At 43.5% G+C, this 11,431-nt stretch overlaps 2 protein-coding genes across 2 annotated transcripts in view; one reads left to right on the top strand and one right to left on the bottom strand.

Moving 5' to 3' along the window:
- Positions 1-92: 92 nt before the first annotated feature.
- Positions 93-1,648, top strand: Sou (required for meiotic nuclear division 5 protein souji). The gene is made up of 3 exons (XM_065439660.1): positions 93-469; positions 532-677; positions 732-1,648. Exons 1-3 carry the CDS (start codon positions 334-336, stop codon positions 1,602-1,604), a joined length of 1,155 nt encoding a protein of 384 aa, XP_065295732.1. The 5' UTR covers positions 93-333; the 3' UTR covers positions 1,605-1,648.
- A 2,623-nt stretch (positions 1,649-4,271) lies between these two features.
- Positions 4,272-11,431, bottom strand: part of LOC135907895 (AT-rich interactive domain-containing protein 5B-like) — an 80,045-nt gene continuing 72,885 nt past the window's right edge. Inside the window, exon 6 of the mRNA XM_065439650.1 lies at positions 4,272-4,652. Coding sequence (XP_065295722.1) covers positions 4,424-4,652 — 229 coding nt within the window. The 3' untranslated portion in view covers positions 4,272-4,423. The remainder of the gene's footprint in view (positions 4,653-11,431) is intronic.

Raw genomic sequence — 11,431 nt, 5'->3', positions numbered from 1 at the left:
CTATCTTTATCTAAAATTTATACTATCAGTGTCGTGGAAACATATTTTTTTTCATTACTCTTGTTTTCGCTACTGGAAGTTGTGCAAAGGTAGGCCGCTGCAATCGACATCGACAAGTCAGCTGAGAGGCTGTAAACCTGAAAATTTAGCTGTGACTGTCGCATCCAACCGTACCTGTAGTTCTACGTCCTGATGTCTGCAATGTTCTTGCAGGTGTACCCTTCAAACTTTTAAAAGAATGACAGCACTGTGTATATAGCGCAGTTACCGTCTTAAGCACTGGCATAGTCGTAGCAGGCACTGCGTTCAGCAGCACTGCTCTACTGAGTCACGATGGAGTCGTGCTTGGCTGTTGAGCGTGAAGTTGACAAAGTTCTTAGTAAATTTGGCACTCTAAGTGAACACACGAAAGCCACACTGAGTGAGTTGATAGCTTACGTTCAAGAAATGTACCGAGAGCTCGGCGAAGGTAAGTCCCGTCTAGCTCTTGCTTTGAAACGATGGTAGCGTCTTTGTTTTGGTTTTGCGCAGTACCTGCAGACGCTGACGTGACGACTTCGCATGGCATAGCCCTCACACAATGCGCTCAAAAAATCAAAGACTTGAGCAGTTCTCTGGCGACAGAGCACCGAGATCTGCACGGAACGGTGTCCAAAGTTGGCAAGGCCATAGACAAGGTGAGTCAGCTTAGATTTAGCGCGGCGTTACATAACTTCGAACGCTGTTTTCAGAACTTCGTGCCTGACTTCTGGGCCACGAGCAGCGAGGAGGTGTTTGATGGAAGTGACAAGAAGGCGGCGCTCAACCAGGTGATCGCGGAGCACCTGTTGCGCCAGGGCATGCTGGACATTGCTGAAGAGCTGTCGCGCGAGGCGCGTCTCGAGTCTGCCCAGAAGGAGCCGTTTGCGGAGCTCAACAACGTGCTAGACGCGCTGAAGCGGCGTGACCTGGGGCCCGCGCTGGCCTGGGTGGCACAGCACGAACTCCAGGGCACAGCGCTGCACTTCCAGCTGCACCGGCTTCACCTGGTGGGGCTGCTGCAGCGTGGAGCGGCGGCCGAGGCGATCGCGTACGCCCGCGCCCACCTTGCGCCGTTGGCACGGCAGCATGAGCGCGATTTGCAAGTGCTGATGGGTAGCTTGGCTTTTCTCCGGGTGCCCGGCGGCCTGGCGCGATCGCCGTACGCCTTTTTGCTTGAGCCGGCGCTGTGGAGCGATACGTGCGAGGCGTTCACGCGCGACGCCTGCGCGCTTCTTGGCCTGTCGGTGCGCAGCCCACTGGCCGTATGTGTCGAGGCGGGCAGCTTGGCCCTGCCCGCACTGCTCAACATCAAGCAGGTCATGATGCAGCGCCAAGTGGCCGGCGTCTGGAGCACGCGCGACGAACTCCCCATCGAGATCCGGCTAGGCTGCCAGTTCCACTCGGTGTTCGCCTGCCCCATACTGCGCCAACAGAGCAGCGACGCCAACCCGCCCATGAGGCTTGTCTGTGGCCACGTTATCTCGCGCGACGCCCTCCACAAGTTGGCTAGTGGCAGCAAGCTCAAGTGTCCCTACTGCCCTGTGGAACAGAACCCTACTGATGCTCGGCTTATCCACTTCTGAGCCTATCTGTGTAAAATAAACTATCGAATCTACATACTCCTCGAGATAGTGTTTAATGTATGGCTTATCGATAAATAATTGTCTCCATATATAGTTCCTGGTCCACTGTCTGGTGGCATTGCAAAACTGAACCGTGTATTTGATTTTCATAAAGCTCTGTGATGCCATGATCAATTTTATTTACCATACTTGCGAGTCTGCAGATGCGAGAGCCACAGTAGGTGTAAAAATATATATTTCGTAAAGTTCTGTAAAAATTTGTGTTTTTGTGCTTGCATTCCTTTCGGTCATTTTCATACTTTCATGACGAACTAATTTTGAAATTTTGGCAAGGCTATTTAGTGTTTCTTTTTGTGTGTGTGTGTCTTAACCGTTCGGTTTCTATGGAAAAGGTTGACATGCATTGAACTACATTGTTGATAAAAAGTCACATATAGTGCTTTATTAGAAATGGCATCTGCTGTTTATGCTGTGGGCATATCTGGCTTTTTGTTTTATCGGTTATCTCTTATACTTTGCGGTGCTACTGCTTTAAGAATGACATGCTTGTATGTGCTGTGAATCCAATTCCCAACAAGGTCTTGCGAGTCTCCATAGTTTTCTGCAGCCTCACTGTGCCTTGCCAGTTTTCATAACACTGTACCTCAACATACTGTACCAGTAGTTGTAGTCGAGAGTTTGACAATAGAAAATCGATGTTAGGAAAGAAGTGGGTCACTCGCCATAGTCAAATGAAAATGACATTTTGAGATTCGTACCGATCCCTTGTTCACAAGAGCTGCATAGGTGGCTTCCCATAGTGAACAAGGGATCAGTAAAGATCTTGAAACGCCATTTTGTTCCGACTGTGGCAAGTGACCTGCTTCTTTCCTTTGCCGCTAGTAGTTAGGAATGGAACTTGCAGATAATGCAGTGGTGGTTTTGTCCACTAGGCTACAAGCTTGTTATTGCCATTCTGCAATTAGCAAACAATTTCAATTTGCTGCTTGCAAGTGCTTGGGAGTGTTTCAAGGAAAAAGCACCATCCTAAGCCGCTGGAACAATTCAGATCAGCACTGAAAAAAACAAGCCATGTAGAGGGGTAAAGACAGTGATGACCATATGTTGCCACTGAAAGATAACATCTTGTGTGGAGAACCTGCAAGCAAGGTATGCTGTAGCATGCAACACAAGCACATCAGCAAAAATTGTGCGGAGCCTTAACCTCTACGATAACGTGGCTGCACACTGCATATGGGTAGACAACTGCTCAGCATGTACACGAGAGAACTATGAACAGGGTGGTTATAACACATACCATTATTTGAAATATAGATGTGCATTAACACATAATTTTAGTGGTGGGATTGTTTGTTTTGCTCTATTAGCTCTACCTTTATATCGAGCTACTGTGTTAACCCACTTTTATTGCAGATATGGCCCCTCTTTTCATTTTATGACAAAACCTTTGTCTCCCCTCTTGACTTTTAAAGTCAGCTACTTCGACCATACTAAACGATAAATTTTTTGCTTGGCACTTCACAATTTCATCCTCATGATAAACCGGAGTAATGTCAATATACAACAAATGGCTGAAAGGTAAGAAAACCAAGGGGAAGGACTGATGCTTTCAACAGTGCACTTTGACACAGCAGTGGAGTTTTTGAAGAACTTTTTTTGCAAGCATTGCATGCCGATTCAACTAATACAGTGTGAAGTAAAAAAAATGGGGAAGATGCACACTTCACCTATGCTTTACCTCTACATTTAATAAGTTGGGTTAAAAGCTAGAGCCTCTTTGCTGATGCCAAATGAGCTCGGTGGGCACTGCTTCATTATGTCCACATGTTCTGGGGACCAGGAAAGCCATACAAAACATGCTGAAACTCTGCTGAAGTATATCCTCTCGAGACCGGAAGGCAGTTATAGGGTATAATTTTGTATGTCTATTTTATTGCACACTGCTTGTCACGAACATGCAAAATTTTTTTTAGTTAATTGCCCCAGTTCCTAAAACATGGAATGTTGCTAAAAGCAGCATCTGTATGTACATGGACAAAGCAACAGTCTCCTCATGTTCAGCCTGAATGCAGAGATAAAAATTACGGTTGCCAGGTCGGCGTTGCAAGCCTAGCTCCTAGTCAAGCCAGGAGATCAAAGGTTGCCATGTTGATGCTGGCTCCTGGATTTTCATATCTCGCGGTATTTCGGAACGGCTTTCACAGATGTTTCTCGTTGCCTGCAACAGGCAAAATGCTCTAGATCAAAATAATGCCAATTTTCTTAAATGCTGGTAGCATGAATAGGACTGAACCACTTCTATACACTTCTGCAGGCATCTAACTTCATACTTGAGATGAAGATTCTGAGCAATATAATGTACATGGGTTCTCGGGAGGACATAACTATAACCAAAAAGCAATGGAAGGCCAAGTTCCGTGACCACTACGCTCATGTTCATTCACGGTACACCACAACAAGCATGCTCAACTATATTTTCAATGGTGCCTTGAAATAGGTATAGCATTACCTTCATTGTTGATAACCATCGCTGCTCACCTTGGGCTGCAAGCCACAACAGCATGCTGGAATTCCATCGCCAACTGCTTTGCTCCATACTTTCCAGAATTGTAGTGAGAATGGCCTATTATGCCAGCAGCCATTGCATCTGCTACAAAAGGCATATGATGTGCAGAAAAACCATTTATTTAGAAAGCATGGCATATCTGTGCCCCCTGAGGCTTGTTGGGATGTGCCATCGTTGCATCTGTTTTTGTGGCGGTGGGGTGGGACGGGAGGGGAGTGAAGGAGCCTTAAACAGGCGATGTTGCACTGATAGGCTACCACGCATCTTCAAGGCGGTACACGGAGTAGAGTGGGCTGCCCTGCAGTGCACCACAGTTCTCATCGCCCCGCCGGTGAACACGCAGGTCGAGGCACTGGGGTGGCGTGGGTGCCTCACGTCGCATGCTCAGGTCCAGCACCTGGCAGTCTGAGGGTGCCTCTTCCAACCGCCAGCATGGTGGTCGATCCTCGCCACGCAGGTGCAGCTCAAATGGCAGCAGCAGTCTGCATGGAATGCACACTGTTTCTGAGCCAAGCTATTAAGGATATTCACAGTAAACGAGTACTCACATAACATTTTCGACTTGTCGTGTCTTTTTGTGTGTCAAATGAAGGTCTCAACTTTAATAGAAATACTGACAAGTGTCGGAGTGTCCTAAATAATTTACTATAATGCAAGTTTCTGTAAACTGGTTTCGGTACTTGGGAACGTGATGCCTCATGACATGATATATTGGCTCACTTTGTTCTTGCAATCACTGCAGCAGCCACAATAAATAGATGCAGCACTATAGTGTATCTTTAACGCCATCATACCTAGTCTTATTATTGCATGACATCAGTAAATTTTGCTCTGTGCAGTGACATCATGATAATGTCGGTGATGACACATCTGTCATTTCAAGACCAACTTTAGTATGAAAATATAAGTACTTTTTACAAACCTTCATACCTGTTGGCATCCTTTTCACACCTTCCGAAATGTCTGTCAGTACCCCTTCAACAATTTTATGCCGTGTTCAAGCACCTCATTGTCATAAAAAGTACGTTTGGAAGCTGTTGCTCAAATTTTGTATACTGATGGTTTATTTATATATTAATGGTTTAAAAACAAAGCTTTTTTAGCAGTTTATGCTGCTTGAACTCTGCAAGTACCTATGTACTACCACAGCAGTCGGTGTATGATTGCTTTTGCTGTGCAGCATTTAAAGGAGAAGTAAAAGTTAGGACAAAAAAAAAAAATTATTATTCGCAGCCCAAAAACTGCTATACAGAATTTACCTGAAGATGACACTTGCAATTCTGCAACGCTACATATAATACCTATGACAATAATATTGTAGCATTCCCTTATGCACAATCCAGGACATAGGTTTTTAGATTGCAGTTGCCACAATAAGGTTACTGGTAACTTTTCTTGGTCTTGTTTCATCATCAAAGATTACATACAGTGAATAATACTTGCTGCAACATGTTATGTGATGGTATATGTTCATTAGTTTGTTCTAACAATCTATTTTCTAGTATTCACCTCGTGACCCACTGCCTGTAAGTGCCTGAAGAAGGCTTACAGTATTGCCAAATTAAGTAAACAGTAAATGTTGCTGCAGTGTAAGTGCACAGCCTCGAAGACACTCAAAGAACAATTGTATGGCTAGGCTGCGACACTATTTTTGTTTCATTGCGCTAGCAATTATACTTCACTCAGCATAGTCGTGCGTTCCCTATTGGCAGAGCATGAGTGGTATGCGCATGCAGGGCTAGAGCATCTCCAGAGCCACAGAGCACATTTGACTGCAAAAACTATGAAGTAAAATAGACACACCGTCAATGCTACGTTCAAACACATCAGTGGTGGAATCAGGACAGTGTTCTGGCTTCCAGTGCTGGCATGAGGGTAGCACACACTAGTGCTGCTGCGTATATGCGCTGGTCTGAGTGGAACAGGCAGTAAACGTCAAGGTAAGGTTAAGATTTCGATGGGCACTGAATAATGTTTATGGTATCCTGTTGGTCTCATCTCGTGCACCATTAAGGTGCTACACCTGCGACACCACTGATGGCGCTCTTCATCATGCCAGCATTGTGAGCTACCTGGTAGCTGCCAGGGCACTGTTCCTTTTGCCCAACAGGAGTTGTCTTGCATGCTGCACCATGCCAACATGTCGAACCCACGCATAGTGAACACCTTCCGAATAGTTGAAGCACAACACTAAACCTTGCCATCACTGTTAGTGCTTCGCCGTTTGGGCGAGATTGCCTATTTTTCATAGCACCTGTGCCCTTCAAACTTCTGCCTTTGACATTACATTTACATTCTTCACTAAGGTCTAAATATCTCTGCAATCAAAGTTACCAAATAAACAGCTCGGAAAGGGAGAACTCTCCTAGAAGTCCTGTACACACAGGAGTGTAAGAACACACATATATTTACCAAGGTTCTCTGTGATTTCACACAAAAAAATAGTTTTTATTGGGAGCTAGACTGAAGCATGCATTTGCTTTGTCATTAACTCCACAACACCCAACATATCATTTTTATAGGAAAAGTTTGTTACCTTAAAATGCTGATTTAAGCATGGAAAACTTAACATAAAATCCATGATAGCACTTATGACGTGATGGAGCAAAGTTTCAGTTGTGGATAGCTCAGCAATCTATTAACTAATGAATGAATTACTAAGCTAATTAATTTTAACTCAAACAACATTTCACTGTTGTAGGAATGTACTTTCCATGGCCAGAAATAAAGGTGATCAAGTTCTAATTTTCTTTAAGTTGAATGCTATTTGGGCATTTTGCAGTTAGGCACACCTCTTGTTGGATTCCAAACCAAAAACATCTGCTTGCTTGGTCTTTGTAATTAATCATAAGTAGCTATAATAATAAAAGAGTATGCAAACTTTTTTTAAATTTATTTTTTTTGCTCATTAAATAATTTTGATGATGTAACAGCCTTACAATATGCCATCCTAACACAGTCCTTTAAATGAAATACAAAATAAGGACATCATGCTTTCTACATAAGCATGGAGGGCATGATAATCCTAAAGCAAGAGCAAGTTTGTAAAATAGACGCATGAAAGCGCTGCCACAGCATGGTCTAGAACATTGTACATGCAAACAATCACTTGCAAAAACAGGGCTGAAGAGAGCTGTTGTTATTGGTAATGGGGAGGTTCACTGAACAGTTACTTGGGCTTCAGAGTTGGATCATGTTCCACATCACATTTGGAACTACCCATCCAATGCAGTTCCATATTAGGCTGCAACCAACTAAAAGTACTTCAGGTTGGTCCTTTGTCTGTAAGCATCAGCTATACAACACAGAAGTCATGGCCCGAATCTCGAAGCAATGTTGTCGCTGAGACGTACTCCACCCAAGACAAGCACCGTAAAAGACTTGTCTTAAGGTGTTTTACCACTACCTTATACCACAATTCCCCTGGTGCTAAAGAGCACTGCACTGCCTACTCCTCACATACACTTGCTTTGCTCATGCTCCATTCATGGATTTTTGTTACAAAATGATCAGACGGTACCTGCCACATTCTGCATGCACACCCTTGCATGCATGTAAGACCATGACTGTGTAGGAGTAGCTCGACCTATCTGCTCATCACCATGGTGATGCCCAGCAAAAAAATGTTTTCAATGTCTCCAGGATGGTCATAGTAGTCTGCACAGTGCTTATAGTTATGACGAATGACAAAACGAACCATACTGAATATGCATGTGGTGCTTTCCGTTGTCCTTACTGCGAGTGCTGCACAGACAATTACTACGCACAGCTACCAGCTTGCTCAGCTTTTCATCCCTTTGCAGGCTGGATTGGACAGAGCACATATGACAAATATTAAATACTATGCCTGACTTGTACACCAGCAAAGAAAAGTCAGCCACGAGGGTGGCACACCATCTTGAAAGCTTGACTTGGGCCAGCAGCATTGTCAATTGGAGGGAAGGGGTGGTAGGGAGAAAACTTAAATTTTACTAGGTTTATTCTTCAGTCCCTTTTAAACACAATGCAATCTTCCTTTGTCAACTAACAAATAACTACATAGTCTTTTCACAAATGTTAACAGTTTGCTGACAGAGCTGTCAGAATCCACGGTGAGCTGGTACAGGATCTTCAAGGAGGCATCACCACCCATCTTATTTCTTGCTTGTTTCTTACAATGGTACATCATTTTTTGCTTACGAAACCTCCACCCATGGCAAGTCAAGGCAAAATAAGCACAGCACGAATGACAGGGCTAGACAAAGAAAGACAAACGGTGCTGTGTGTGTCTTTCTTTCAGTGTCCCCATCTTCTGTGCTGTGCTCGTTTTGCCATGAATATCAACTCACCCAAACCTTCAGATTGATAATCAACTCCTCTTAAGTGTATATTTAGCTAAGGAGGTAAATAAGAAACACAACATCCTCATACTCTGCAATGGCCTCATGCTAAGTGACATAAAAGTAGTTCAAACTCTTGTTTAATTATTTTAGAGAAAACATGTCTTTATCAAAAATATAGGGATGGGATACAATGCCTCCCACTTGCTTCCAGCATCTGGAGGTAGAGGGGATGGGTAGGGGCCTTGGGTGTGAGGGGGATGCTGCATTTTATATGTACTCCTCCAGCCCCTCACTCAAGACGAAGTCAACAAGAGTCCAACGGATTATCTTGCAGCTGTCAGGCAATTTTTTTCAGGTGCATCCATTCAACATGGACATTGGTGGTGGCAGCATGGACAAAAGGTGATCCCTGTGTGACTTCCGGTTTTCGCGCTACCATAACAAGTGCTGTGCAGTTGCTGGTGTGTCCCCATGGCATTGCGGACATGGACAACCTTGTCTTTGATTATGTTGTACATTGCACGCAGACCCTCAAATCCTGTCTAACATGGCTGGCGTCAATGCCATGCCAGATTGCAGACGACATACAGACACTGCACGTCATCAAAATTCACAAAGGAAAGGATAAGGGTTTTGTGAAATTGCTCCCTCTAAGCCAACCACCATTTTGGCACAGATTGTGTGATGTCGGGGAGTGCAGAGCCACCACTGTGTCATCTGCTCCAAAACAGTCAGAAACTGCTTATAGCATGACCTTTGAGATTGGCCTCCATTATTCTGAGGAAGGTACAATTTCATTTGATCACCAGGGTCATTTCACGCCAAATCAAACAGTGTTTTTTCGACCGTCACAGATATAGGTGACAAAAATTTCCACATGTTTGCTGAAGTTAAAAACTCATTCTGCCCCTTTATTTTTCTTGCCAAACATTTTTTTGCATTTTGACAAACATTTATTGTTCTTGTCCAACTGAGCTAGAAGGCACCAATCAATATTTTTTTTCTATGGGGCATTGTATGATCCAGACATTCAGGTGGTGTGTATTTTGAGACAATGAAGCGGTTTGACTGCCAGCATGGCCATTTTATCAAATATTTGAACACTTAGAGTGCTTTTGGCAGTGGCAAAAGTGAGTAAAATTGCACAGCTTGAATTCGTTTCTTGCAACACAGGAAAATCTAGACGGCACAATATAAATATAGAATAGTAGCCCGTTTGACAGTATAGCCGAAAAATATTTGAAGATTTGAAGGTTTAGCAGATTGCCTGAAAAAGAAACTGTAACTTTCCAACTGCTTGCAAAATGCTTCGTGTTCAAGGTAAAAAAAGTTGCTTTGATGATCAGCCTAAAAATATCTGTGATACACCATTACATGGATGTGAGAAGTTACAAAAATGTATAAATTTTCAAATGCGAAAAATTATTTTTTTAGATGTTTACATGTGGATCGGGGAGACAGCATAAATGTAGGAAGCCTTGCCATTTAGCAAGGAAAGAATGTTTATAAAATGATCATGAAAAACTATTCAACGAATTGTGACTGGCTTTCTTTTTTTTGTCAATACAAAAGCAGGTGACGTCAAGCGCCGCAGCCTCAACTTATATTTTGTTTTCTTTCCATGAATGGGAAAAGTGGACATCAACCACGTCTGAGCATATCAGCCCAAGCCAGGTTCAGCACTGCCATGGCACTAACCAAGCGATTACTTTGCCTTGTGCTGGTATCATCGGTTTTTCGACAACAGCCAGAAGCACGTAGCTTGATCATTATTTCCTCGATGATGGATTACAGCCTGTTCTCAACAATCCTGCATTCAACCACACGAGGGCGTCACCGTTCCTCAGCACGATGCTGCTGGCGACACCTTATGGCCCTCGTGGTGTGACATCATCTGAGGCTCCTGGTATACAAGCTACACACTGAATTGACTTCTGTGAGCACGGCGCACACAGCACTGCCATTGCACTAACCAAGCGATTACTTTGCCTTGTGCAGGTCAGTTATATTGATATTTCATTCTGTAGTGACTACCATTTTATTGTGGTCCTGCCATGCCCCACACAGTGTCTTGAAATTATGTACAGCTGTGTGAATGCCTGTAGACTTCTACTGTGTGGCGAGGTTGAGCAAAACCCAGGCCCCACTCAGAAGGTACTGCTTGAACAACTGTTAGATCAGCAAGCTACTCTTCGTAATGAGATGCTGGAGCTAAAATCTGAACTTGTAAGGACTGAGAATGTCATCAGTGAATTGCATCATATGTTTGCTCAGTTTGAAAGAAAGCTCTCTGAAACCTCAGCTATGTCAGCCCAGGCAAGCCAAATGCATTCATCACGTCAGTCGATAGAACTTTCCTTAAGGTTTCATACTAAAAAATTGGCAGACCTTGAGGATCGAAGCAGGCGGTCTAACCTTGTTATTCATGGCATTCCGGAGGGCCCAAATGAAACGGCAGCATTACTCAAAGAAACAGTAAAATTAGTAAAAACAGTAAACAGTAAGTACACAGTAGTTAAGAAAGTGTTCCGAGATAAAATGGAGGTGAAATGCAACTCGATAGGGCATATCCACCGGCTTGGTAAACAAAAGGGCAAAAGGCCTATGACATTATATTCACAAGACTATAACGAAAAGAAGATAACACTAGAAAATGCAAAAAACCTTAACGGGTTCAGTATTTCCATTCATAACGATTATTCACAGTCAACATTAAAGAAACGCAAACTACTTTGGAACAGCGCAAAGCAAGAAAAACAATAAGAAAGAAAAGTAAGCTTGATTCATGATAAACTTAAAATTGACAGACTTATATATCTCGGATGAGAAGCAAAATACAAGAGTAAAAATCACAGATTGCCGAAATGATCAGGCAGAAGTATGATGAAAGACTGCCTTTGCATGGAAAATGCTTCGCCTGTTAAATATGAATGCCCGCA

The sequence above is a fragment of the Dermacentor albipictus genome, chromosome 1 (assembly GCF_038994185.2).
Source record: "Dermacentor albipictus isolate Rhodes 1998 colony chromosome 1, USDA_Dalb.pri_finalv2, whole genome shotgun sequence".
Classification (NCBI taxonomy): Eukaryota; Metazoa; Arthropoda; class Arachnida; order Ixodida; family Ixodidae; genus Dermacentor; species Dermacentor albipictus.
Note: the sequence above shows the minus strand (reverse complement) of the source record. Positions and strands in the feature narration are given on the sequence as shown.